This window comes from Dromaius novaehollandiae, chromosome 1 (assembly GCF_036370855.1).
Source record: "Dromaius novaehollandiae isolate bDroNov1 chromosome 1, bDroNov1.hap1, whole genome shotgun sequence".
Lineage (NCBI taxonomy): Eukaryota > Metazoa > Chordata > Aves > Casuariiformes > Dromaiidae > Dromaius > Dromaius novaehollandiae.
The window spans coordinates 1,685,802-1,710,923 of NC_088098.1; the positions used below are offsets into that span (position 1 = coordinate 1,685,802).

Here is a 25,122-nt window from a genome sequence, read left to right on the forward strand (position 1 = left end):
TAATGTACGCATGTTATTTTTGCCTCTTTAAATTCCTGGAAAAAGTTCAGCTAATTTTGATTCAAGAGGGTCATAGTATGTTTATGTGATAAATCTGGGAAATAATTACTAGAATTTAAACCTCAACGAAAAATGTGCAAACGCAGATGGACACCTTTCAAGTTTGAGTACTAATGTCAAAGCATTTCATGTCATCATTTAGAAACATACTTACCTTTTTTTGTATCTGTAGACAAACACGAAATTGGTAAGACTTGACTAAAAAAAAGTGTACAAGTGAATGCAAACACAGTGAAATGTCAAGTTGCCTTTTTCGTGTAGAATTCATATTTTTCATTTGGTATGGCTGGGAACTCCCAACAAACTGTGCCAGTATGTGCTGTAGCCTAAAGCGTGAGGGAACAGTGATCAGTTTGTCATCAGGCTGTCTCATTAAGCTGGTATACTCTTTGGTTAACTGTGTGCTTTCATGTAATTAATTGATTTTGGAAGTCTGTTTGGAGTCTTGATTGGTGAACGTGTTCCCTTGTGCAGATAAAGGTGGAACCAGTTGTTCCAGCTCCATCCCCGGTTATTCCTCGGCTGACGTTAAGAGTGGGTGCAGGCCAAGACAAGATGTAAGTACGAATCCATCAGCAAGGTATATGCTTTCCACAGTTTGTCAGCTATCGCATGTGGTATCGCTCTTGTTTTTAGTGGGAAACGCTGCAAAATTAATGGCAAATAACATTCATACAGCTATGAGATCTCTTGACTGTTCTCATGAAAACTCAAGCAGAACACTTGCCAGTAGAAACCTTTTAGAGATTTTGCATTTTGTGTTTTATTCTCCAAGTAGGACCCATCATCTTCTATCCATCCGTCTGCATTTCCCACTCGTGCCCTTCTAGAGACGCCGTCTAGACTAGTGTGCTGCCTCCAGTGGCATTGAGTGAGGCTAACGGACAGTTATCCGTAGTGTAACCTACAGCTAAGTTTCATAACACTATTCAGCGAACAGTTGTTTTATACTCTAAAATATAACAGTTGAAATTCCTTTATACGCATCTCTTTTATTATAACTGTTGATGATTATTCATTAATGCACTTAACACATTTTAAATCTGTTTGTTCATTAGCTCGCTAATTATTGGGTCCTGTTGTACAAATAATAGTGACTTTGTACTGCCTGAGCATAAGTAGGATGATCCTATCCTAAGATCATGCAGCATAAACAGGTGGCTAGAGAAGCTGGGGAAACTGTGCATCACTGGGCTTTTTTAGGCTGGTCATGTGTTATATGCAAAAGTTTTCTTTTAATCAGGTTTTTCAAGATGTTGTTTTTAATTGCACAGAGCATGCTTTCATGTCTGATGGTAAACGTGAGCGCCAAATAGATTTTTCCTTTGTATTCGTTGCATTAGATATTCTAATATTGCATCTCATTTACAGCCATTCTAAACTAAATCTCCTAATCACTGCTTTATAAGTTAAATTGTATCTTCAGCGATTATTCTGTTTTTCTCTGCTCAGTCTCCTGTGCTACTCCTCCCCAGGAGGTAACATGAGTTATACTGGTTTGAAGTTGCTGTGGGAATTAAGCCATTCTGGGGGTTCTGTGAGACCCCCCCAAAACTGTCAGGGTTTTTACTGTTCTCTCCGTGCTCTTCAACCTTTTCTGCTTTCTTTCTTTCATGATACTTGAGCATGATCTAAAATTTTGGTGCGTCAGATTGCTGTATGAACGCTCCCGCGCTCTCCGAACTGTTGTCACTCCTGCTGCGCATGATTCAAAGTGCACAGCGGGCCAGGGTGTCCCTTTAAAGCCCACAGATCCATTTGCCTTGCAGAGGAGGTAAGGAGACTTTTAAACTCTTCTTTTCAGGGATCGTACAAAGGTTTATAAAGGGAAAAAAAGAAATTGGCCACATTTTCAAGTCAGAACTTCTAAATTGAAGCGTCAGAGCCGTACTTGGGCATCTCAGAGTTGACATTGCCTCACCTCTTGTCTCACCCTGGTCTTTCCAACACCTGCATGCATTTTGAAAAGGGACTTGAGACTCCATCTCCTTGTTGTGAATCATATGGGCATCTCGTCTTCCCATTTACCAGCTGGGGTGGGTCAGAGATATTGACATCTCTCTTTATGGCCTTTTGGGAAACTCGCTTCTATCCCAGTTTCCTATGTGCAGCTTTGCAGCGTGGAGCAAGGGCATCTTGACAGACCGCCAGCGAAAGGCTTCGGGTGCCGCGATCCTTAGTGCGACTGAACCTAGACATCGTAGCCTAACCCCAGGGTGGAGGATGCACGAATTGCCTTACGGTTATCCTGGCGTAGTAGCTGTGTCCCCCAATTGCCCCTTTGGGCTCATGGCAAACATGAAATTTCTGTAGCTTTAGAATAGCCTTTAGGATTTGTCATAGTCTCCCAAAGCAAAATCCAGGGAGAATTTTAAGTTCAAAGACCATGTACGATCATCAGCCTTTTAAGCAGCTCGTAAGAGGCAGAGACAAAAGCTGTGCTTTTGTCATGTGTTACGTTAAGGAAGAGTTAAACCCATGCTTCATCGAGGTTGATGATGAAGTTCTGAATATCTGGCGGTTTTCATGTGGAAAAGCTGTGCTTTGATTAGCATGCATCTGGATTGTTTAAAATTACCACGAATGGGCATGAAAAGGTGCGAGAAAAGTGTTTTGTGGTTGACAGAAATTAATGAGTAAAAGAATAAACGGAATATTGCATTATTTTAATTCCCTGCGTTAGGGGAAAGGGCTATTTGGAGGGTTGTGGAGCTACTAAAATGCCTGTTCAGTTGGAATTCAGTCTGTTTGGGGGGACTCTGTATAAAACATGGAACTACCTACTGATCTCAGTAAGGCCACAAAATATTTCAGGTGTGTGAAGAAAAGGTGTCAGATTGGTAGCACTTGAAATGGAAGTCCAAATCACAGCAGAAGTACAGCACGATGGCAGTTTACTCAAAGAACGCAACAGTCCTGGGGATAATACCTTTGCTTTACAGCAAACAGTTTATTTCCCGTCATTTCGCTTCTCAGCTTCCCTGCTTGGACAGTTGCTTCCCCAACATATGAAGCCGTACTATTTGTGGCAGGGAATTCTGCTTCTTTATTGTTTCTGTGAATACAAATATATGTTGGTTCTTGATTCAAAGCAGTCTCTGCATTTCAGCTTGGCCAGTGTATAAGTATTCTTACAACACACGGCGGTTTGAAAGATCCGGTTATTGATAATATTAGTGTAATCAATATGAAAAGGTAGCTGTTGCTGAGGGGTAGGGAGCACAATATTGGAAAAGCTATTATATTTCAGCTTTTTTGCAAGTATTTTAACTGCACAGGAAAACAAGTAGAAAGTAGATTATAATCAAAGCGTTTCCATCTTAGTTGTAAACAATTACAGCAATACTTGCATGGATGCCACATTAGAAGAAATTTACTGGATTCCATTCTAATGCAATTAGAGCTAATTTTGTTCTTTAAATGAATAAAAGGTCAGCTAGTAAATCTAGTTTATCTCAAGTCCAGGCTCCAATAAATTGTTTTATTTAATTTGTTGTAAAAGATCTTATCCTTAATGGGCCTAGCTCTTATTAGTTTGCTGGGGTTCTAAAATATTTATGACCACCTTTTTAGATATGATTTGAATGATATGTCGGAAGGGTTTTTCACTGTTTTTTTTTTTCCCCTCCAGTGTTATCAAGGTCTAAGATTGCTAACTGAGTTAGCATAGGAAGGCACTAGAGATGTTATCCTTTTTCTTCTTGTTTTTTAAACAGCAGCATAGACTTTTTAAATCATCTGCAAACAATGCACAGGATTTAACTTCATAACTTCTTAACTAGTTTAACTTCTATTCAATTACTTCTTGATTTCTTTTTGTCTGCTTAGTTTTCCTAAACATCATCATGTTTCATACACCTAAGGTTTAAAAAAGTAATTGTTGATACTTGTGATAAATTTATTCTATATTTAAATACATTTTTTAAGAAAAACCATGGGACTCCTGACATGAATGCCAGACCACAAAGAGGAGCACCACTCGCTGGTCATTGCTTCAGTGCTTCTGTGCCTTGGAAGCAGGATATATGCGTCTGTGAAGTCAGGTCTCTAAACTTTATCTTAAAATGTCAGGATTTTGCTCCAGACTTGCTGCATTGTATCATAGCTCTGCCATCAGTAGGGAGCCTGGAAGCCAGACGTGAGCAGAGGATAGATAGGCATTTTAAGTGCTTGACTTGTATATCTGACCTGCCACTCTAATGAAATTGCCTCTTGTCTTAGATATTTTTAAAGTGAGTAGATGTGTGACTTTCTCAAAAGAAACAATTGCACAGATTACACGTGTGCCTGCCTATGTATTCTATAAAAATGTATATTAAATAACCTATGGATTTTAAAATCAAATCCTAAAAGGATTAAAGGATAGAAGAAGCTTTTTAATCGAGATGTTTCATGAACTTCACTAAAGCTTTTTACCGCTTGGTGGAAAATTATCAGAGGGCTGGCTTACGTTCTTCTGGAGGCTCATTCTGCTGCGTGATGTCCCCAACACAACAGCCACCAGCATAGCTAGCACTAGTTGACATCCATTGTAGGGAATCTCAAAGCAAAAGACTGAGTAGCAACAGAGACCAAATTATTCTGTGACTACTAGATGCAATCTCTCTGGGTAGTACTGATGACCTTGAAGCATACTTTTGGAAGCAGGAGGAGAGGGGAACCTGTCCTGTCATCTTCTGTTTTATTTTGCTGAATTTCTCTGGTCATCCATGTGAGAACTTCCACCACAATAAGGTGCACATAATGCACATTTTTATAAGCTGGCAAAATGGCATGTGTTTGACAAAGCAAAAGCCGGAAGCGAAAAGCTTTGAAACCAGCCCTACCTGAAACACAGCTGAACTCCTGGAGGAGTTTATTTTTCATAAATCATAAATTTGCTTGTAACTGCTACTTGATCAAGAATTCGTTATTTTAGGTGCAATCACAGCTATGCTACAGAATTCCAGTAGAAGTTTTTTATTTATGCTGTTTGAAATTCTATAAAACTGTATCATCTATCCTGCAGCATACAGACTACCACTAAGTTTATTGCAGGGTAATGTTCTCCAAAAGTGGATACCTAAAATATGAATCTCCTACCTTCAGTAAGGCCAATTTTCCAAAGGGTTGAGCTGCAAACACTCAGGAAATTAAATTTGCTTGGGAAAGCTACACACACAATATCAGAATTTAAAAAGGTGAGGGAACCAAGGGAGGAGAGAAGAAGAAGGCAGTAGCAAATCTGTGGAGACCTTTTTTGTTGATTTGGTTGAAGACCAGAAATGGTGCAAGGCAAGGATTGTGTTGGTATTCTGTAGACCTCGCTGAGGAGCTGTAGTTGCTGCTGTAACATGAAGATGTATTATCTGAAAACTGCTCAGACCCTCTGGGAATTGTGAAAAAAGTTAGATATCTAAGATAGGACTTTGCTGTTAGCGTCAATTAAACTAGAATTTTGCCCTATGTGTTTTTCAAGAATGCATCTCATTTTTATGGTATCTCCTCTGGTGGGTACTTGTGGCCTATTTTTTTAATAAGATTGTTCGCTTAAGGATAAAAAACAGTGCAAAGAAACTTTTTAACTTCAGGTGCCATTTAGTGGAGAATGAATTCAGACTTTGATAATTTAGATTACCGTCTTCATGGCATTTACCCGCAATAGCTGAATAATGGGGTTCGTTAAACTCCCTATGTAGGCACAGCCAAATTGCTTGCCTCTAGCCTTGGCTCGCTACGTGTGGCTAGGGAGGAAAGGGCTGGCTTTTTATTGACTTGTCGAGCCGTAGGTTTGCATTACCGGCCGAGTAGCTCGTGACCCATTCCATTTATTTCACTGTTTTGTGGTGGGGAAACAGGTAAAGGAATCCCGCTGGAAGCCCCTCCTTCTGCACGTTTTTATGAATAAGAGCAGTGTTTGCGGCAGTTAAGGCACCGTGACCGAATCCTCCAGAAGACGTAATGCAAGCAGCATGGGGCTATTGTGGGACACAGCTGTGGGCGGTGTTGGTTACCCTGCAAGACGTTGCTTATTCAACAGAAAGCTCTGGAGGAGAACTTATTGTGGAATTAAATAGGAGGGAAAAAAAGTGATACTTCGGGGAGAAAAATGTAGAAGGGTAAACCACTGTTTGGGAAAATTAAACAATAGAGTCCGGGCAGTGAAAGTCTGTGTTTATTGCAGTACTAATGGGTATCCCAATTATTTTACAATGTAGCAGTTAGGAGCCAAAGACTGTGTGAACTGTGTGTTAATAGAATTAGCCTTCTGGGTGCCAATCCAACTTTTTACAGTAGAACAGAAAAGAGCGTGTAATGGTTAAATCATTTTTGATATGATCAATGGACCACCTAAGTGAGGAGACAGAGGGATGAAAAATGATCTTGCCCCTCTCCAAGCCTACAGAGGTGTGCTTCAGGAATGCCAGTGATCTTTACTGCTTTCATAAATCTTTGTATGGATCTGTTTGCCTGTATTTATACATAAGCACATTTTTCTGTTCTATCATCTTTAAATTATAAGAGCTGGAGGACTGATTTTTAATGCCTTTTTAAATGCAGAATGCGTATGCATTTTAATGAAGATATTGTCTCGAGTATGATTCATATCCCATTCCTGATTGTTCTTTTTGAGTATAACATATTGGCCCCAATCCTGCAGTAAAACCCCCCTGTGTGGTCTCGTATGCATCCAAAAGTCCTGTTGATTTTGGTGGAGGTTCCCCAACCTCTCCCTTGCTGCGGGACTGTAGCTTTTATGTGGGGGAAAAAAAAAGAGTATCGTATCACTTTTGTCAAAATATGTAAATAATCATTTTTTGTTTGTATTTCTAGTTTCTTCGAATAGTTTTTTCTTCCTTGAATGTGAGTCATTTCTACCTTCAGATTTAGTCTTTAGTTTTTTCTTTTTTTTCATTTTTTTTTTTAATTACAGAAGCCACCCCAACTAGTTATTCATCCTGCTTATGGTAGGTGGTAGTCTGTGGCAAATTATTTTCATTTTGCTGCTGGCCACATTGGGTGATGACTCCAAAGGGAATCCATAAAAAGGCTTGAGTCATTAGAAAACAAAACAACTTGCTGTGAGATTCTTTGATTTTGCTGCTTATTGCCCAAGAGTAAAAAAATTATACATTGTATACCACAATTAAAAAAAAAAGAAAAAAAAATACTTCAGGCAGGTTTAGACACATAACTGCTTCAGCAAAGTGCTTCTGTAAATGGGCATGAGCAGCTGCCCTTTATAGTACAACAGAAACTCATCAAAAATATGTGACAAATATGTGCGAAAGCATTGAAGGCAGATCGATATTTGTTTTAAAAAAATAGGTTTGCCTAGGTAGAAGATTACTCCTGTAAAAAGGTACTGATTTGTTCTTGTCTTTGTTGAATGTGCTTCTTTTTTTTCATTTTTCTTGGTGTTTTTAAACAAAAGTGAGTAGCTTGCATAGAACCAAGGATTCACACTGTAGTTCCTGAGAGCTGGACGTGGACAAGAGGGCCATGGAGTAGAAATCATCAGTAGACACAGCACGAAAAGGTGGTCCTACCTGAAAGATCTTGCAGTCTAGCACAGTCATCAGGTGAGCAGTTGACCAGGTAGCAAACCTCCAAGTTCAGGACTTGGGCAGCTTGCTTGGTTCTTACCAGAACATCCCAGTAATAAGCTGGAAGTTAGTTTTAGAGGTCTCTAAACCCATTCTGGCATACTTTTCCAGTAGCTTAATGAACTTCTTTATGCTCCCTGGTTCCCATTAAAGAGGGTAGATGTAGGACTGGTTTATAAATCAGCTTGTAGAACATCCATCCCTTACTATTTGCCAATACAAATGACAGTAAAGGGCAGTTTGCAATGAACATGTAAGAGAAAGTTTGCAAAGAGCTCATTGGCATAAACATGTTTTACCAGCCTCTGGTTTTGCTGTTAAGACCTTGGCACAAGGGGATAAGGCACGGTGGTTTTTCAGCCTAAGTTCTGAGCAGCTTGTTATTGATGATAACAGAGAAAAGAAGATGAAAGATAGCAGGATGCCACGCTACAAGCTCAGTTTTATTTTGTCAGACGGGCAGTGAACCATCCGATGCTGTAGGTCAGGACGGTGAGAAAGAAGGGAGAGAGAGAGCGATCTGGGAGTCATCAGCAGAAAAGGTGTTTGTGGTTGTTAAGAGAAAAACTCAGGGATAAGAGATCCAGAGGGAGGAGGCAAGGGCAGAGCTCAGTTTCAGTTAAAATAAGGGAAAGATAAACAGTAGAAAACCTGTAATGCAACTGCAAGAGTGGAAATGTTTTTTAAACTGAAGGAGCTAGCTAGAGATGTCTGCTGGACTGAAATCCTCAGGGATTCGAAAGCAAGCTTCTCTGCCTATGAGGAGAAAATGTCTGCAGAGCGAATTGTGTAAAAAACTCCTTCAAAAGAGCTGTTGGGAGTCATCCTTCTAGGAGGAAAGGACTGTTCGCCTTGAAGATGCAACTTCTTTGCTAAAGAATGTGGAGGTAAAGTCAGGCTTGCCCAAAGTCAAGCTGAATTAAATGTTGCAAAGGATGTTGAGCAAATAAGCAAAGAAGGGAAGAAGCTGGGCCAGGAAAGTGGAGACAAGGAGGAGATGAAGGATAATACAAGTCCGAGCCAAGAACAGAAAGAATCCTTTCCTTCTGTTCCTAAGTTCATTCTCCCCTTTACTGAAAAGTAAGACAAGCTGGATAACGGCAGGAGCTTTCAGAGGGTGGAAATCACCCTAATGGATCAAGAAGTGAAACAGAGGGAGCTCGAGGCACCGAAATCGAGGAATCGAGGAATCCTCCTCCCAGGTTCTGAACAAACCAGCTCGTGAATTTGCAGTCTCAGTGATGAGTGTGTTTTAAATTATTTTTATTTTAAACTTCAGTGTTTGCAAAATCTATTTTTAATAATACAGTTATAAAAGAGAAAATAGAAGTGCCTGTGTTGAAGAAAGGGGAAAGGGGGAAACGATATGGTAAGTAAGGAATTGACTCAAAGGAAGATAGCAACCAAGAGGCATAAAAGAGCTTATCTAACCAGAGAGGAGGTTACTAGTGAACGTGCTCAAGGGAATATTTCAGGACTGCTCTGATTTAATCATTTTATTAAAAGTTTTGGCACACTAAAAGGTAGGACGCAATGTCTTTTGTTGACAGTAAGGTTGAAAGGTCATGTCAGTACCAATAGGATCTGATGATTGCCTGCAAAGAACTGGATCCCCTTGAGTAGAAGTCATGAAAGTGCTATTTAATTTAGTAATTAAAAAATATATTTTAGGCCTTGCATTTGAAGGGCACTAACAGAAACTTCAACCACAAGTTTCAAGCAGATCAGTGGCTGCGTCGCTACGGTAGGGGAGGGATCATTAGTCGGTGACAGAAGGACTTGAGTTGCCAACATGACACAAGTGTGACGGTGGGATGAATTGCAAGAGGTAATTTTAGCAGAGATAGTGGAAGTGGCTGGGCTGCCATACGAGATCCTGTTGATACTTCATCTGACATGTTATATTCGGTTCTTGAACGCAGCTTGTGCCCAGGAACAGTGAATTGGAAAGCAGGTGCAGAGAAGGGCCAGTAGCACTATGGGCTAGTCTGTGTTATGATAAAAGAGGGGGACAACTTTGTGTGTTTAGTCTAGCATGTGAAGAGGGAGTATGGTTGCTGGCTACAAACACATCAGGCAAGTAAACATTTTGGAGGGAGAAAGCTGTTTAAGCTGAAGAACAATGCTGGCATGAAAAGCAATGGGAATTAATTGGCCATGAGTGTAGGCTGGAAGTTAGAAGACGTTTCTGTGCCACCAGAGCAGGGAGGTCCTGGGGCAGGGTAATAGCGGGGTCAAGATTAACTGGTTTTAAGATGAAACTCAATAAACTTGTGAATGGGATTAGGTGACACGATGCCTATGAGATCTCTAGACTCATATCTCTGGGAAGTGATGTATGCTGGGTTTTGCCGTAGTGATAAAATGGGGAAGGGGCTGTTGAACTTCACATATACCATTAAAAGTCAATACACCCCCATGGGAGTTATGCTGTTCCTATTAGGCCAGACACTGTCCACAAAAATGGACAACGCCTTGCAATTAGTGTTCATGGTTCATTTTCTTTGACAGAGAGGAATATCATGTTGCAGGTAATTTATCGCTTTTTTTTTTTTCTGATTTCAGTGTTAAATACTGAAAGCTTTTCGCTTGGGCAATTGCAAGGGGCTCTGCTGGAAGTTCAGTACGTTTTGGCATTTTTTCCATGGGTAGGAGGGAGGATCATCTCTGCAAATGTACAAGCTGGTCGTCGTGCATATTTGTGGGACCTCTCTTTGCCAATACGACTTGTTTGCACAGAATAAAATATTCAGCAAGGCATAAGAGATAAAAATTAAATTTCCCCTTTTAAAAGTAATGTGGGTATTAGCTTACATTAGAGAGCTTAAATTACACTGATTCTCCTCCAGGCTTGGAATAAAATTTTCAGAATCGCCTCTAATCTGCAAGGAATCTAAACCATATGGAAATGCTCCTAATTCCTCTAGGTGCTTCTGACCTGCCAGTCTTGGAGTATTGAGTGTTTTCTAGCGCAACAATCTCAGTCGAAGTGTGAGTTTTTTCAGTTAAAAAGGAAAAAAGAAACAGTTGTACTCTTTCAGTCGAAAAAGGAAGTTGTATCAAGAAGGGAATATCTGTACTGTCAAAATAATGCGTGTGGCGGTCGTGCTAGTTTTAATTATATGGTTAATGGTGTCGTTTGCCTGCGCACCAAGGCCCCTTCGCTCCTGCTCCTTGGTTGCATTTAAATATGGGTCACGGGTTCAGAAGGCGATTAGGGCTCTTCCAACGCCGTGTCTGATATAGGCGGAGGACACGTGAGACAGCTTCTGAGGAACTCTCCCTCCTAGAAATGGAAATCACCCAACAGTGATTTTTTACTCAACCTTTGTAAATACTGATACAGCAATTTGGAAAAGCCATTTCCTTTCGGTGTGTGTCTTTCCCCTGCGTTTATGTTAAGCTGTCAATGGGGTTTTCAGCCGTAAGGATCGGAGCAAGATCAAATAAATGACTTCCAAAGATAGGAAGCTGTTTCACACCACTGAGTCTCCTTTTGCTCCAGATGGATGTGAACGTAGAAATCATCCTAGAAGAATTGACAAAAATGAGATTTGCGTAACTCCACCTTTATGAATAGGTATATTTTAAACATGTTATTGATCCATGTGTTCACTTATGTAAGGTTCTGTAAGAAATACAGTTCCTGTTAACATAAAAAAAAATCCAGAGAGAATTCAGGTTGTGCACAACCAGGTACACGGTGTTTACAGTCATCCTGTTTTTTTGGAAAGGGAGTGGTAGCCTTCAGTTATGATTTATATAGACTCTTATTACCACATCTATTCCAAGGCTTTTCTCACACCCCTTCGCTCTGGAGGAACTATTTCGATTTAAAAACAACTTCAATTGATTTTTATCGTTCGGTATAGACAAGGCTTGTGATACATTGCCAGGCAGCCTGCAGAGAGGTGTAATGCTTGTCTCAGGACGCTGAGTATGTTGCTGGTGGTCGACGTTCATTTGTGTTTGATTACCTCAAGAAATTTGGTCTTTAAATGATGTATTTAGGGAGTTTTAACGTGCGATCGCTGTTTCTGGAGGTATACGAAATGCATATTTGAGGAAGAATAACAGTTTATATGATGGTGTCCAAATGTACAGTTCAGATCCTAGCCTGGAGGGAAACACGGGGAGGATCAAGGCTTTGCTCTCGCGAGCCCAGCTTGCTTGCAGTGCTCTGTGCCTCAGTTTTCTCCTCGGCAAAAGAGAGCTCATAAATCTTGTCGTTTACATGGTGTTTTGATATCAGGTTTCTCTCTGAGTCTGAAGTAATGTTAATTATTAGTCATGGGACTGCTATTTCCCTTTGATTTCTTCCCACCTCCACATTGCCGTGCATGCAGACCCTTCTTTGGGAAGGAGGACAGGCCTAACCACCCTCGCGGAGATTACTCCATCGCCTTTAATGGTGGAGCACAAAGCCAGTCATTTCTCCGCTCCGGAGTCGAAAGTCTCTGAACTTCATTAGCCCAAGGGAGTGGTAGGCCCAAGCGTGCTCCAAAATGCCGATCTCCCGCGTTGATAACTGAGCTCTAAAATCAAGATAAACAAGCTGCCCTATATACTGCACGCGTTCTAGTTGCGCACTTCAAGCTAACCAGCAAATCGATTAGTATGTGTTGCCCGCTAATGAATATTTGTAGTTTTGGAAGATTTCGTTCTTGATGCTCCACATAGTTTCTGCAGTTATTAGCAAGGTGGCTTCAAAGACCCTGTCCCTGGTCAGAATCTGGCTTTATCTCAACCGGGAAACTGTATAATTTAATTTAGTATGTTAGCTGGGCATAGTCACTCTTATTCAAATTGTGTTAGCTAATACTTCTTTTAAACTGTTTACACTGTGTGCAAAGTTGTGTTTAAAATCCTATTAGCTAATACATCTTCTAGTCTAGACTAGGCGAGAGTTGACTCCCCGAAGAACTTGTAGCAGGACTTTGTTTACTCGGAGGGGAGGCGGGAAGAAGAGGGGGACGGGGAAAGAAGGGATAATGATGTTGTTTGAAACTATCCAACTCACTTTTGCTGTGCCAAATATTTTGCTGTTCTGTCCCTCTCCTTACTTTTATTATTGCCAAGATTTTTTTTTTTAATTGAGAAATAGCTCTCAAGTCATGAGAGTGACTTTGCAAATCTTGGATGTATTCATGCCACCAAAGATCTGGGGCATTTAGCGGTGGGAAGCGGGGGCTTCTTTGCGAGCAGTGGAAGGAGGAAAGCAGAAAAGAGTGGTTCATCAGCATCAGTGGTGGGGTGGCCAGGCTTTCTGCCCCAGTGAGCTGCCCACAAAGATTTTCATTGAACCAGAAGCACATCATAGACATTCAAGAGCCAAAGAGAACATCTCATTAGCAGGAGATAACAGTGGCTTTCCAAACATCCCTCAACTAATAGGCGAAAGAGGTCTGGATTTGGCACGTAGGTTACCCCCAGGATGACCTGATAACTAGACTTCCTTCCTCCTATAGGTCGCAAGCAGCTTAAGTTAGGAGTCCTGTGATTTGACTCCTTCCACTGACACCCGCAAAGAGCCCGAGCTCCTAGATCACATATCTAAAGCAATTACTGGAGCGTCAAGTGGTACGAATATCTTCGCTGTTGCTGATGTCAAGAAAATAACCTAACAACTTTTAGCTTCTGCTCTGAGTTTCTAAACTTTTCTCGTTTGGGTTTTCTTCCTGTAGTCACTCGTATTTAGGTCTCAGAAGATAGATGTGGTGATTCGGTTGGTAGGTTCGTCCATTATACCAAAAGCATTGCTCATTTTCTTTTAAGTCTCTTTTTCCTATAACTTGCTTGTCATCGTTCTGATTTAGTAGTACAAATAGCATATCTTTGGAGAAAAAGACTGTATTGTTTCAGTCGAGCATTAAATGCTGTATAACTGCAAGTCTTTCTTAAATGGTTGTTTGGATTATTGACTTGAAATGCAGACAGTGTCTCTGACCGTAGTGGTACTGTCTTTTGAATAGCATGAGAGCTGCAGTAAACTTTTAGGGCAGTCTTGTTAATGGCAATCCATTCTGACAACAATTAATGCTTGATGCCCTTTTAAATGAATATATTTTCTTTAATTTAGTATAATAACTAATTTACAGAGTGGTAGCAGAATGTTTCTTTTTTAATAGGTGACATGGTCCCAGTTTGTGCTAGGGCAAATACTAAATGGTGGCCTACCGTGATTTCTCAGCATTACCATGAAAATTAGTGTGGAAAAAGGCTCCATATTATTCAGGGTTTCTGCAAAGCTTCAGCTTTTTCCGTGTTTTGAAGGTTCCTTGAAACTCAGTGCAAAACTCCTGTCGAGTGCAGCAGAGCCGGACTTTGCTCTCCTGTTTCTCAGTTGCTCCAATTTAGTTTTCGTCTTGGTTTTCCTACGGATGCCTCCATTTCTGTTTTCTTAAGATGTCCTGCTCCCTGGAATGTCTAACCTTTCTTTAAATCTCCTTCTTCCTACAGTCCCTATAACAAATCAATTGTACTCCCACAGTTATCATGCACAATATAAATAAGTTAATTAAATGATTTACCAACATGCGGTCAAACACATAGCCCTGTCCTGTGTTTTGTTTTGAGGACTTTTCTGTTTTGTTTTCTAAAAAGCCCTTTTCCTTCTCTTTATGTTTCTAATCTAGAGCCTTATAGTAAGGGCTTTGTCTGCCTCCTCTGTTAAATTGCATGCGCTTCAATAGCACAGTATATCAGCATTAGTTAATAAATATCAGGTCCTCTATGTATCCCCCTTCCTGGGCAAGATTATTCTATACTGTGTATTTACTAGAGCTACATCCTGTCTACTTCAGCTACTCGAGTAAGTAGCAATATTTTAACTGCTAAGTGTATAGTGTGCGTCATTTATTTGTCCTGACTAGATCCACTGCTGATTTCATAAACATTTGAGGAAAGAAATACCAAACTAGCAAATATTTGGAGAACCCCCTAATGTAGAATCTGAAGAGGATGATATCGTCTCTCGATTTGAAGATTAAAATCAGTGCTGTTCACAGCTGATTAACTTTCCTTTCTAGTATTTCCCACAAATTGAGCTAATGTAATAAAACTTAACGAAACAAGGTTTAGTAAAGCCACGGAGAATATTTATATGACAGCGAGCTATAGCGTAGTTCAGGCTGTCCTGGCATTCGCCTCGTGATGGCTCTTTGCTTTACCCTTTCAGTTGTCAGTGGATGGATGTAGCAAGCAAAACAGTCCTTGTGCTGGCTTGAAACAGCCTCTTTGCTGACCTAAAGGTGATGTGAATTAGCCATAAATACATTTAAATGAATTAGATATAATGGCACTATATTGTCTTTAGATCTACTCGGTAACTGATCGTTTGTTCCATTCCCGTCAACTCTCACGATTCTCATTTTTGGTCCTCCAGAGTCATCAGCAAAGTGGTGCCAGCCCCGGAGGCTAAACCGTCTACACCTGCGAGTCGGCCCAAAACACCTCCGCCTGTGCCGTCACCGGTACCAGCTCCTGTCCATGTCACCCCTCCTCCGGCTCCGGCTCCTCCGCCGCCGCAAGCTACCGTCTCGCCGGTCCTGATTCCCCCGCCGTCTCCGGCCGTCTCTGCGGCAGGAGGCTCCAAAGCCCCAGTGAGGAGCGTGGTAACAGAGACCGTCAGTACTTACGTGGTAGGTAACACACACTTCCGCGCGTTGTCTTAATGCCAGTGACACTAATCTCTCAAATTGTCATGCTTCGTGGTGACTCAAACTGACGGTACGTGAGCTGGTGATGTTGCCCTCTGTTAAGCCGCTCTTATCTGGCACTTGCTTCCGTGCACCCGTTTGGAGGAGTTAATAACTTATTTTACAAAATTTTACTGGGGCTGAAATCTGTTGTGTCTTCCCAGTCCAAAGTTTAAGTTTCTTCTGACAAGTCCTGTAATAGCCCATTTAGTATTTTCTACTGACTGGGCAAGAGCATACTTTTTTTTTAGAGGTGGAGAATTTTTTATAGATGCTTTTTTAAGTGATGAATTGAAACCTCAAATGTCAACCTTGCCATAGATTTTGCTGTCAGCCAGGTGAAGTATAAAAGCCTCACACAGCATTAAGAATTTGACTTAGCCCTCATTTGAAATGTGTACAGTGCACTGTTTTCTATTCTGGTTTTCTCAACCTACAAAAATTCCGAATATTTGTGCATCTCAAAAAATCTGTATATAATTCATTAGTCCATTCAGCATTTGCTCTGATCTTAGCCTCTCTCTGGTGACATTAAGTCTTCTTCATTCCTTTAGAAAAGTCTCCCATCCAACATGATACAGGAACTGCACTCGTGGACACAGCTCTCCCCAGCATGGGGATTGTTGTGCTGCTGAAAATTCCTGCTTTGGATGCAACGTAAAGTGAAAGTCCTGACCATTTCTGATCATTAAAGAGCAGCAGATAACATTAACAATAGTAGCAGCGTTGTTATCCTCCCTGCCCTGGCTAAATTCCAGCTTGGGTGGTGACACCCTGCTAATTTATAGTAGGTACCAGTTTAAAATTCTCACCACTAAAAACACCTGAAACTTGTTTTTATTACAGAGTTTCCTGTACTTCAATTGCAACCTACACATGATTTTTTTTTTATTATTCCTGTTTTTATAATGATTCCTAGTGTAAATCTACCCTGCTGTTTCTAATGGAAAAGGTGCTCTTCACTGCTTGACTTAAACTGTTGTATTATGTTACTGGTCTCTATTTAAACAGCTGCTACATTTCACTGCAGAGTTAGTTACAGTACTAGGCTACCTCTCATGGACTGTGCGTATCTTCAGGGTGAAGGATGCACACCCTCACTTTCTTTATCCCCAACATAAATGTAGTGTCACTCTTACATCTTACAGCAGCATCCAGAAGCTTTGAAATTCACTCTAGGAGCAAAAAAAATTCAAAATACTGTACCATGTCCATGGTTTTTTTTAGTAAGCACTAAAAGCAAATAATGTAAAGATGGCATTAGTTTAAAGAAAGAAAACCTCAAACTTTTTTAAGCCTGGTACTTCGGGTGGTTACGCTGTTAGCATCTTATAGAGAATTCAGAGAGCACTAGTTACATAGGGTCCAGGTTATTTGTTGTTGGTTTTACAGTGTTATGGTTGAAACTAGGGTTTTACTGTGTTGGCGTCCAAGTATGCAAGCAGGGAGAGAGCCTCCTGGTATGAGGAGTTTGTAAGTCAAAAGCCAAGAGCGTGGGAAAAAGGCAATAATTAATAATTGTTAGCCCCTTGTGTGAAGGGCATCCAAGACAGAGAATGAGGAGGTGGTTCTCCCAAGGTCGTGCGGGAAAGCTCCTCCGGAGGTCAGGCTGGAGCCCGCGTGGCAGAAGTTCATAGCTCCCTTCTTCAGGGAAGGACAGAAGGGTGATCTTATAGTCAAAGATATGATGTGGCATCTCCCTGTAGGATAGCATCTGAGTAAGCGTGTTCTGATCATTAACACTAAGTGATTAACGTTAAAATAGCATTCAGAGGTCACAGGCTGTCCGTCCTTCCGTGATTAAGGAGTGCGGAGTTATGCAATGGTTTAAACGTCCTTGTTCAGCAGCCCTGGTTCGCGTTTAACAAACACCGGGAGGTTGCACTGGTTGTAGACCACCCTCGTCCTCTCCAGCCTGTGATCTTCTGCAGGAGAACATCCCTCCTGAAAAGCAACTTTGGAAAAGTTAGGATATCCATCTTCTAACGGAGAAGTCACAGGCAGCATTGCCAACAGGGGCTGATGCTTGTGCCAAAAACAGCCAAATTCCCTGGGCTGGGAATGGGAAACGTGTAAAGTCTCCGTGCTGGAAGGACAATGTGGGTGCTGCTTGGTGTCTACCAGCCGGGTCACTTGAGCAGATTATAATCGGCTGTGAGTGGTGTGCTGTGGCAGACCACGGCTTTGCTTCTCCACGGCAGCCTGGTGCAGCATATCGCTCTTCCCTAGCAGGATTCCCCCCCAAAAAATCCCTTTGGCCCTTTTTGCATCAGGCTCAGACCAGCAGTTTAGCCGGGGAGCAACTGCCGACTTAAAATGACTTTGCAGATGGGAGATTAGATTTGTAGATAGGAGGGATCATTACAATCAATGAGCTTTAATACCGCGTTCATTGTGTGACATTGCCTGCTCCGTTTCACTGTGGCAAAGGGGTTGTTCCCTGCTTAATATTTTCCTGGGCTTCGTATTGTCTAGTTCTAAGTCACAAAAAAATTCAGGGCTTTAAGAGGAGCCTGTCAAGACTGATGTGTTGGTTGCAGCTCTGCTATATTCTTATTGATTTTTCTGGAAGTGATGTAAGACGTATGGACCACCATGCAGCAGGTTTTTTTTGTCCAAGAGTATTTGGGGTGTTTCATCTACTACATTTTAATATCATTTTTTGGAGCTGCACAGGCAGCAAGAAGTTACCATCTCAGATACATGGGCTGTGCAAATACATTAATGCACAAAAGCTGAGGACAAAATGATGCATCCTCTGGAGATCCAGTATTAATGTGCAAAGCTTCATGTGTGAATGATGAAATCAGGGTCATACCGCAGACGCTTTGTACTTTGTATTGTTAATTGCACTTCTTTAAATGGATTTTTGACATTTTTCATGTGTATTTTACCAAAGAACTGTTACAGGAAACACTTGAAATTTCAAAATATAAATATGGCTCTAGCAGTATATAAAAATAAAAAAAAATCATAAAGCCCTGAATATGATAAAACCCAGTCAGCAGCTGCTTAATACTGTAAATGATCTGCCTCCCTTGTTTGGTTTACCCTTTAGTAAATTGTACCGTGACATAAATGTCATAAGGGGAATGGAAAGTTACTCAGTAACAACTTTTTTTTTTTATATCCTGATCTTATCAGCCGCTCAAGTTGAAGAGTTTGGCTAATAAGTAATAAAGCAATACATACACATTGCACTGTATATTTTGCATGCATGTAGGACTGTTACCGTATGCTGCCCTTGCTGCGTCTCCCCCTTAGCAGCGCCGAATTTGCAGATCGCGATGGTACAGACAGAGACGGGATTGTGCTCTTGAAACCAGCTAACTTCTGCTTCCCTTTTGCGCCAGATCCGCGATGAGTGGGGTAACCAGATCTGGATCTGTCCTGGCTGCAACAAGCCAGATGATGGCAGTCCGATGATAGGTTGTGACGACTGCGACGACTGGTATCACTGGTAAGTGGCTCCCGTCCGGCCCGGCCCGCTCTCCCCTTGCAGGTTGTGGCTATAGTATAAACCCCTTTTTTTCCATCGTGAAGCTGCAAACATTTGAACAGCTATGCTGTGCCCAGTTTACCAATCTGCAAGATATTTTTCTCTCTGTTTCTCTGGAATTTGCAAAAATAGAGTATTATTTTTAATTAATGGGAATGGGTGATAACAGTTGGGTTTGAAACTACTAGGAAATATTGCTGATTCGGGTAATGTTGCGGGTGCTGCAGGATTATGAGCGTAGTGTATGCAGCTAGACACTTCCAGTTACAAAGCACTGTGTGAAAAGTAATAAAAATGTCTGCTCTTAGAAAGGGGTGGGGGGAAGTGAATCACTTTTTAGGCATTTTCCGAAACAGCTACATAAAAACATAAGGAGATGCAGATGTATTAAAGAAGCATTTGGAGTTATTTTAAATCTAGACTATTATACCCTAAAGCATGGACGTATTTTTTATTTAAATAATATTTTTATCCAAGTGTCCCTTTAATATATTTTTTGTTTAAAAAAAGAGGGTTTTTTACATTTCTGTGCTATCATTGCACTCATTAATTTGGAGAGGGGAGCGGGAGGCCAAATCCTGTCTTAGCTGCAGAGTTTAGTTTATCTGGGTAAGGGATAAAAGTGACGTGACTCCGCTGAGATCGGCCAATGCTGTTTTTCGTCTTTGTCAGGCCTTGCGTCGGCATCACGACTGCACCCCCGGAGGAGATGCAGTGGTTCTGCTCCAAGTGCGCCAACAAAAAGAAGGACAAAAAACACAAGAAGAGGAAGCACCGAGCGCACTGAAGACGTCGGGGCGGCTTCGGGTCGTAGAGTCGCCCCAGCGCTCCTGCTCTGCCGCCGGAGCAGAGGGACCCGTCGGTGCGGAGCGCGGCCCGCAAGCAAAGCGGCGACAGGCATCCGCTTTCGACTGTTGTGTTCCTCCGACCGTCCGGACCCAGCGGCTCGGATTTTGGTACACCCTGATGCCGTCTTTTTGCCGACCGAGGGACGTTTGCACAGCGTGACACGAAGACTTCGCTAGCTAATGGTACCGCTCCCTCTCCTGTGGCTCGGCAGCAACGAAGATGAATGTTGTAAATACAGATATCTGTCCTATTCCTTTCTGATTTGTTCTTACGCCCTCTTGGACCTTTGCAGCAAGGTGCTGAGAGGAGAGGAAAATGTAAATGGCAGTAAGTCGTAAACCGAGGAGACCTGCAATGATTTCTCTAGGATCCAGTTCAGCCTCCACTGCTGAGCCAGATAATCACAGCGCGGGGAGGGTGGGGGGAAAGTGGCTGGTAAATATTTTTGTGACAAGAATATATGAAGCTTTTTTCCTTGATTTTTAGTACTAACATAAAATAAACATGTTCAAGCTTTTGTGATATATCTTCTATTTTTTAAAAAAGAAAAAAAACGTTTCTATTGTGTCAGGTTTTTTTTTCCTTCCGTGTGAATTTATTTTGGTGGACCTGTAATATATTTTATACTTTGGTTTTGTTTTTTAGTCCTTGTCGATGTATCTTGTCATTGCCTGTACATTTCATCGGTGTGTAAAAACCCTTCACATTAAAAAGATTTTCACACGTGTAAATACCTGATATTTATAAAGTACTTTTTTTTTTAATTATTTTTTTAGGATTTTTGTTGGTTTGGCGGAGAATGCAAACCTAGCAGCTGTTAAAAGCCCGTGTAACACGTGTTTGTCCTCGTGGCTCCAAGGGCTCGGCTAAACCTGCCCTAGTGATGCGCACGCAAGAAGTCAGCCAGCACCGTAATTAGGCCTCGATTCAGGTCCTTAAACACGTGATAACTTCTTAAGTGAGTAATGCTGTTGCCTGCAAGGAGACTGTTCCCGCACCGAGCTGTCCATGGGAGAGCTTAGGCCCAGGGGCTCTGCGCTTGCGATAGGAGCAACCATGTGTTAAGCTGGAGCTGGAGCCGATCATCTTTATTTTTTATTATTATACTTTTTTTTGAGTGGTAACAAGTTTGCCAAAACGCTTATGCTCATTTTTTGGATGAAGGACCTGCAGAAGGCCACTATGGCCAGAAGACACGGTGCTCTGTTTTGTGTATCGGCTTGTAAAGACCGGCAAAGTGAATGACGAAGTTGTATTCCCCGTTTTAAACAAGGGGGGAAAATTAAGACAGTGTTAGCTAGTGTAATGCAATGGGTCTTAGAGCTATGTAAGATGTAAGAAGAAGTCTGAAAGACTATGCTTGATGTTTCAGAAGATGTAGGGTACCTTTAGGCTTCGTCGTCTCATCTGGGGATATTTTTGCTTCGAACTGCACAGCAACAACCGTTTGAGGTTTTAGTACACAGCCCTTTAACCAGCAGCACAGAGATTAAGAGTTATTTTTTAAATGCATCTAAATGGATATGAATGAGAATGAGTTGATCATGTTTTGAAAAATATCAGTCTGCTAGTCAGGGACATGAGGCTTTGCAGATAGCACTGTTAAACTGCAAGTCCGTGGCGATGTGGATGAAATTGGTTTATTAAAAGTGAACTCTTACCTTTCTTTGTTCGATGCCACCTCATTTATTTTCCACCCCTACTAATTGCCACTCAGCCCATCAGTCGAGCAAGGCCTTGGTTTTAAGGTTTTGTTTCGGATTGTCGAATGTTTCAAACCTGAGTCTTGTTTTTCTCCGTCTGTAATGTGCGCACGTGCAAAATATACGGCCTCCGATCCTTTCGGGTTGCAATAATAAAGAACTGCCTTTTGGTAAGTTGTTTATCCATTTCCTCCTCTGCTTAGTTAATCAGAACGTCGCACATTTAATCGGCTGAATTATTCAAGGTGCAGCGGAAGGGCTCAGCTTCGGCCGCTTCGAGCACGGTTCAGCGTTTCGGCGAACGCCCGCCCGTCGCGGCAGCTGCATCGCTTTCCTAGCCCGCATTTTCCGATTTTATAAATGACCTTTGCTGTAATAAAACCAAAGAATCATTTTCAGGAGGCTCGCGCGGCTCCCGGGATTAGTAACCGGAGAAGGGGCCTTTCACCTCCGGGTCACGAGTTCGAGGCCGGCCTCGCTCAGCAGCCGTGAAGAGCCTGACTCCCCTTTCACTCGCGCCGGGGGAGATCGGGAATTGAGGGCATAAAAGAATAAGTGACTTCCAAAAATAGTTACCCCCGGCCCACCACCGCGTGGCCGTCATGAAATACCCCGACCTTGGGGTGCAGCGTCCCAAATCACCAGAGCTACGCGCTCGGAGAGAAGATCAAGACGTTTCTATTTGGCAGCATAACTGCATGGGTCATGTTTCTTTTGCATTTACTAAAATTTTGCTAGTTAGGGCTGTTCCCTTCGTTGACGGCTTGATTTTGTGCCTGACCATTTTTGGTCCTGCAAATTGACTGAGGGTTTGCTTTTTGGCCCCCCACTGCTGCCACCGCCAGCAGCCTTTTTCCAAGAGAAAAACAGCGGAATTGAGGAGTTTTGAAGGTTTGCTCCCTTGCTCGTTTTTGTGCAGGAGTATCAGGCGTTCGAACGCTTCTCCTAACTTGGGGGACAGCTTTATCAAAGAGGAAGGTTTGTTGCGATCTCCGTTCCTGGAAGACATCTATTTGCACAGTTAGTTTGAAGTTCATTAATAGAAAGAGTTAAAAGTTTAGGATTTCGAGAGTTAAGATTTTTCGAGGGGAAGAAGACCGCTGGCTATCTGCCCATGATACTCTCATAAAGACAGGTACTTTTTTTTCCCCCACCCCTTTACTGATTCCCAGTGCATCATGGATTCAAGCAGCACAGCAAACATTAATAGTAAATATTAAAGTAAACGGTGTAAAAGTTACTCCGTGAGAAAAGCCTGTTGGATCCTGCCTTTAGTGCAGGGCCAGATTTTTATCTGGAGTCGGCTGGAAGTCGACTGAGCTGCGTCACTTTGCCTCGGCACAGGAGCTGCCCTTTCGCGCTCTGCTGCCAGCTTCGGGGATAGGTAGCAGCTATATCTTTTAAGAAATGGGACCTTTTTTATCCTGATTTTCTTTTTTCTTTTTTTTATCCTGGGTAGGGCAGCCTAGGTCTGCAGATTAGTGGGGAAAACTGAAACGCTGGGTCCTTGCTGCAAATTAACCAAAATCACAAATTTGCTGAGTCCTGCACCCAGAAAAATCTGACCTTAGTATGAGGAGCTTAAGCCAAAAGCCCAGCAACTGGAGAAACTGTCCTGACTACCGATGTTATTGGAGGGGACAGAGGGAAAGGCAGCGCCTTCGGCCTGGGAATAGTGTTGATGCACTGTTACCGAGATAATCCGCCTCGGGAGCCCTACGTCGTGCTCAAAGCCCAGTGTCTCCCGCTGACAAGGTGTTTCTCTTTTGAAGGTGTCCGCAGCTAAGTACAGTGAGGATCTTTATGCTCCTCGGCCGATTTGTGATTCCAAACGTCCTGGAAGAAGAAAAAGCCTCGGCGGGTATCAGAGCCTCCCGACTTTGTCTGGGCTTTCCAGAGATAAAATATAGTGTATTACTTCACTGTATCACCTAAACCTTCTTTGTTTGCCTTTCAATAGGACGATTAAACAAAGACCTACTAACCAAATTAAAGTATAAAATGAACGCTGAGATATGGAAACCTTGCCAGAAAGAATGCTAATGAATGAAGTGCACTAAAGGCACGCTGGCTAAGTTTTCAATACAAATAGTTTTATGGCCAATCTCTTTAGATCATAGCAGTTTCCTTTAGAAGTTGGAGGCTCCGAGTAGATGAGTTTCCTTCGCTGCCGCATGAATTAGATAATGCCCTGAATAAACTCTCTCTTCGCCGTCTTGTCAGTCATCCCATTGAGGAAAGTCGCTCTTTCTTCTGGGGAATCTCGGATCAGCCGTAACCTAGAAAGTATAAAGCTGCTATTAAGTGGCGGGCGCAGCGCGGCCGAGGACGCTGCAACGGGGGATTTGAGACGGCCCCGCGGCTTGTGCCCGGCCACCGCAAGAGGTTAAACGGGGACTATTTCGGCTGCTGGCGATGGGGTTTTGGCTGGGATGCAGGAGCCGGGGGCATCCGCCGCAGGGCTGGCTCAGTGTCGGGTCCGCGTGGTCCGTTTTACGCTTAAAAAAATACAAGCGAAGCTAAATTGGGGGGGGGGGGTTAAAGTTGAGGTTTAATCACCTGTCACGAGGAGGAACTTGTTTTATAAATTAAAAAGTATTGCCTGTCGATTCCTCCCTAAGCCAGCGTGGTTTTGACAACTCGCTGTGCCGCAGGGACTTTGAAGCCTGTCATTTGCTTACTGGGCTCGTAATGAAAAGTGTGACAGGGTGTCACCGGCCACCGCGCCGGTGTCCTCCGAGGGCTCCAGCACTGTCCTAGTAAGCGCTACGAGAATGGTCGTGTTACAGATGTATAAATCTGCTCGTAGTTTTTGTTATCTCCGGCACTGCTGAACCACGCAGATCCTTTGGCTTCGCGGGTTTTAACTGGTCCTCCTCCAGCAAGTTTTCCAACGTGAATCCAACCCTCTTCTCATCTGTAACTTTGGACCTTTTCTGTGGAACGAGCTTAGCTAAGTCCCACATCGAGGCCTTATTTTGCTAGTGAGTCTTTTTTTGCTTACAGAGATCTCTGGTGGGGTTCATCTGAGCAAGAGCATCTCGCTTAAGATTACTTCGGGGATATCAAAATATACCTCTCAATTAACACACTATCTGCCATCTCGAGGCTTTGTGGGCTGTGAAATGTCTGAGTTGGCGCTCAGAGTTGGCATGATGACATAAGACCTGTTGTTCTCTATAGAGAATGGTTGTCCTCTGTATTTGCTGCGAAGAGAGATGCTCTGTCAGTCCCTGAATCCAGGCCTTTGCCTCAGCATCTATTAGCCCAGCCTGGCCATCAACTCTCAGTGCCGTCCACTTCCCGAGAAGTTGTATTTGCAGCGTCACAGCTCAGGAGGAAGAACAGCCCTTTGACATGTCCTCCGGGTGCACTCGGCTAAGTGCAGATCTCTTTCTTTTTCAGGATTGCTTTGGGCTTTCTGAGAATAATTTACCAAAGCAAGTATGTTCAGCAGTTTTGTGCTTAGGGGATCCCCAGGGACATTGAAGATGTCACAGATATCTAATACACGGGATGGTATTTAGGAAACCTGACCACAGCCAAGGCAAATTCTTGAGCTGAACCAGCGGCAGAATCCTTTGGAGATGCTCCGGCTTTGTGGACAGTTTGCAGTGCAGAAATGTCTTTGGTATTCTCTGAACCTAAACTTCAGATGTCATATCCATACCCCATCTGGGACATTTACATGCACCTGGAGGTTTCATAGAAAACATGGCAAAACCACG

General features: G+C 42.4%; 1 protein-coding gene across 2 annotated transcripts in view; it reads left to right on the forward strand.

Moving 5' to 3' along the window:
• The window catches only part of TAF3 (TATA-box binding protein associated factor 3), a 108,549-nt gene extending 86,969 nt beyond the window's left edge, over positions 1-21,580 (forward strand). For both annotated transcript variants that reach the window (XM_064500962.1, XM_026119338.2), the window contains exons 4-7: positions 535-617; positions 15,031-15,286; positions 18,697-18,803; positions 19,515-21,580. In XM_064500962.1, the coding sequence (XP_064357032.1) occupies positions 535-617; positions 15,031-15,286; positions 18,697-18,803; positions 19,515-19,629 (561 nt within the window). In that variant the 3' untranslated portion in view covers positions 19,630-21,580. The remainder of the gene's footprint in view (positions 1-534; positions 618-15,030; positions 15,287-18,696; positions 18,804-19,514) is intronic.
• The last annotated feature ends 3,542 nt before the right edge of the window (positions 21,581-25,122 follow it).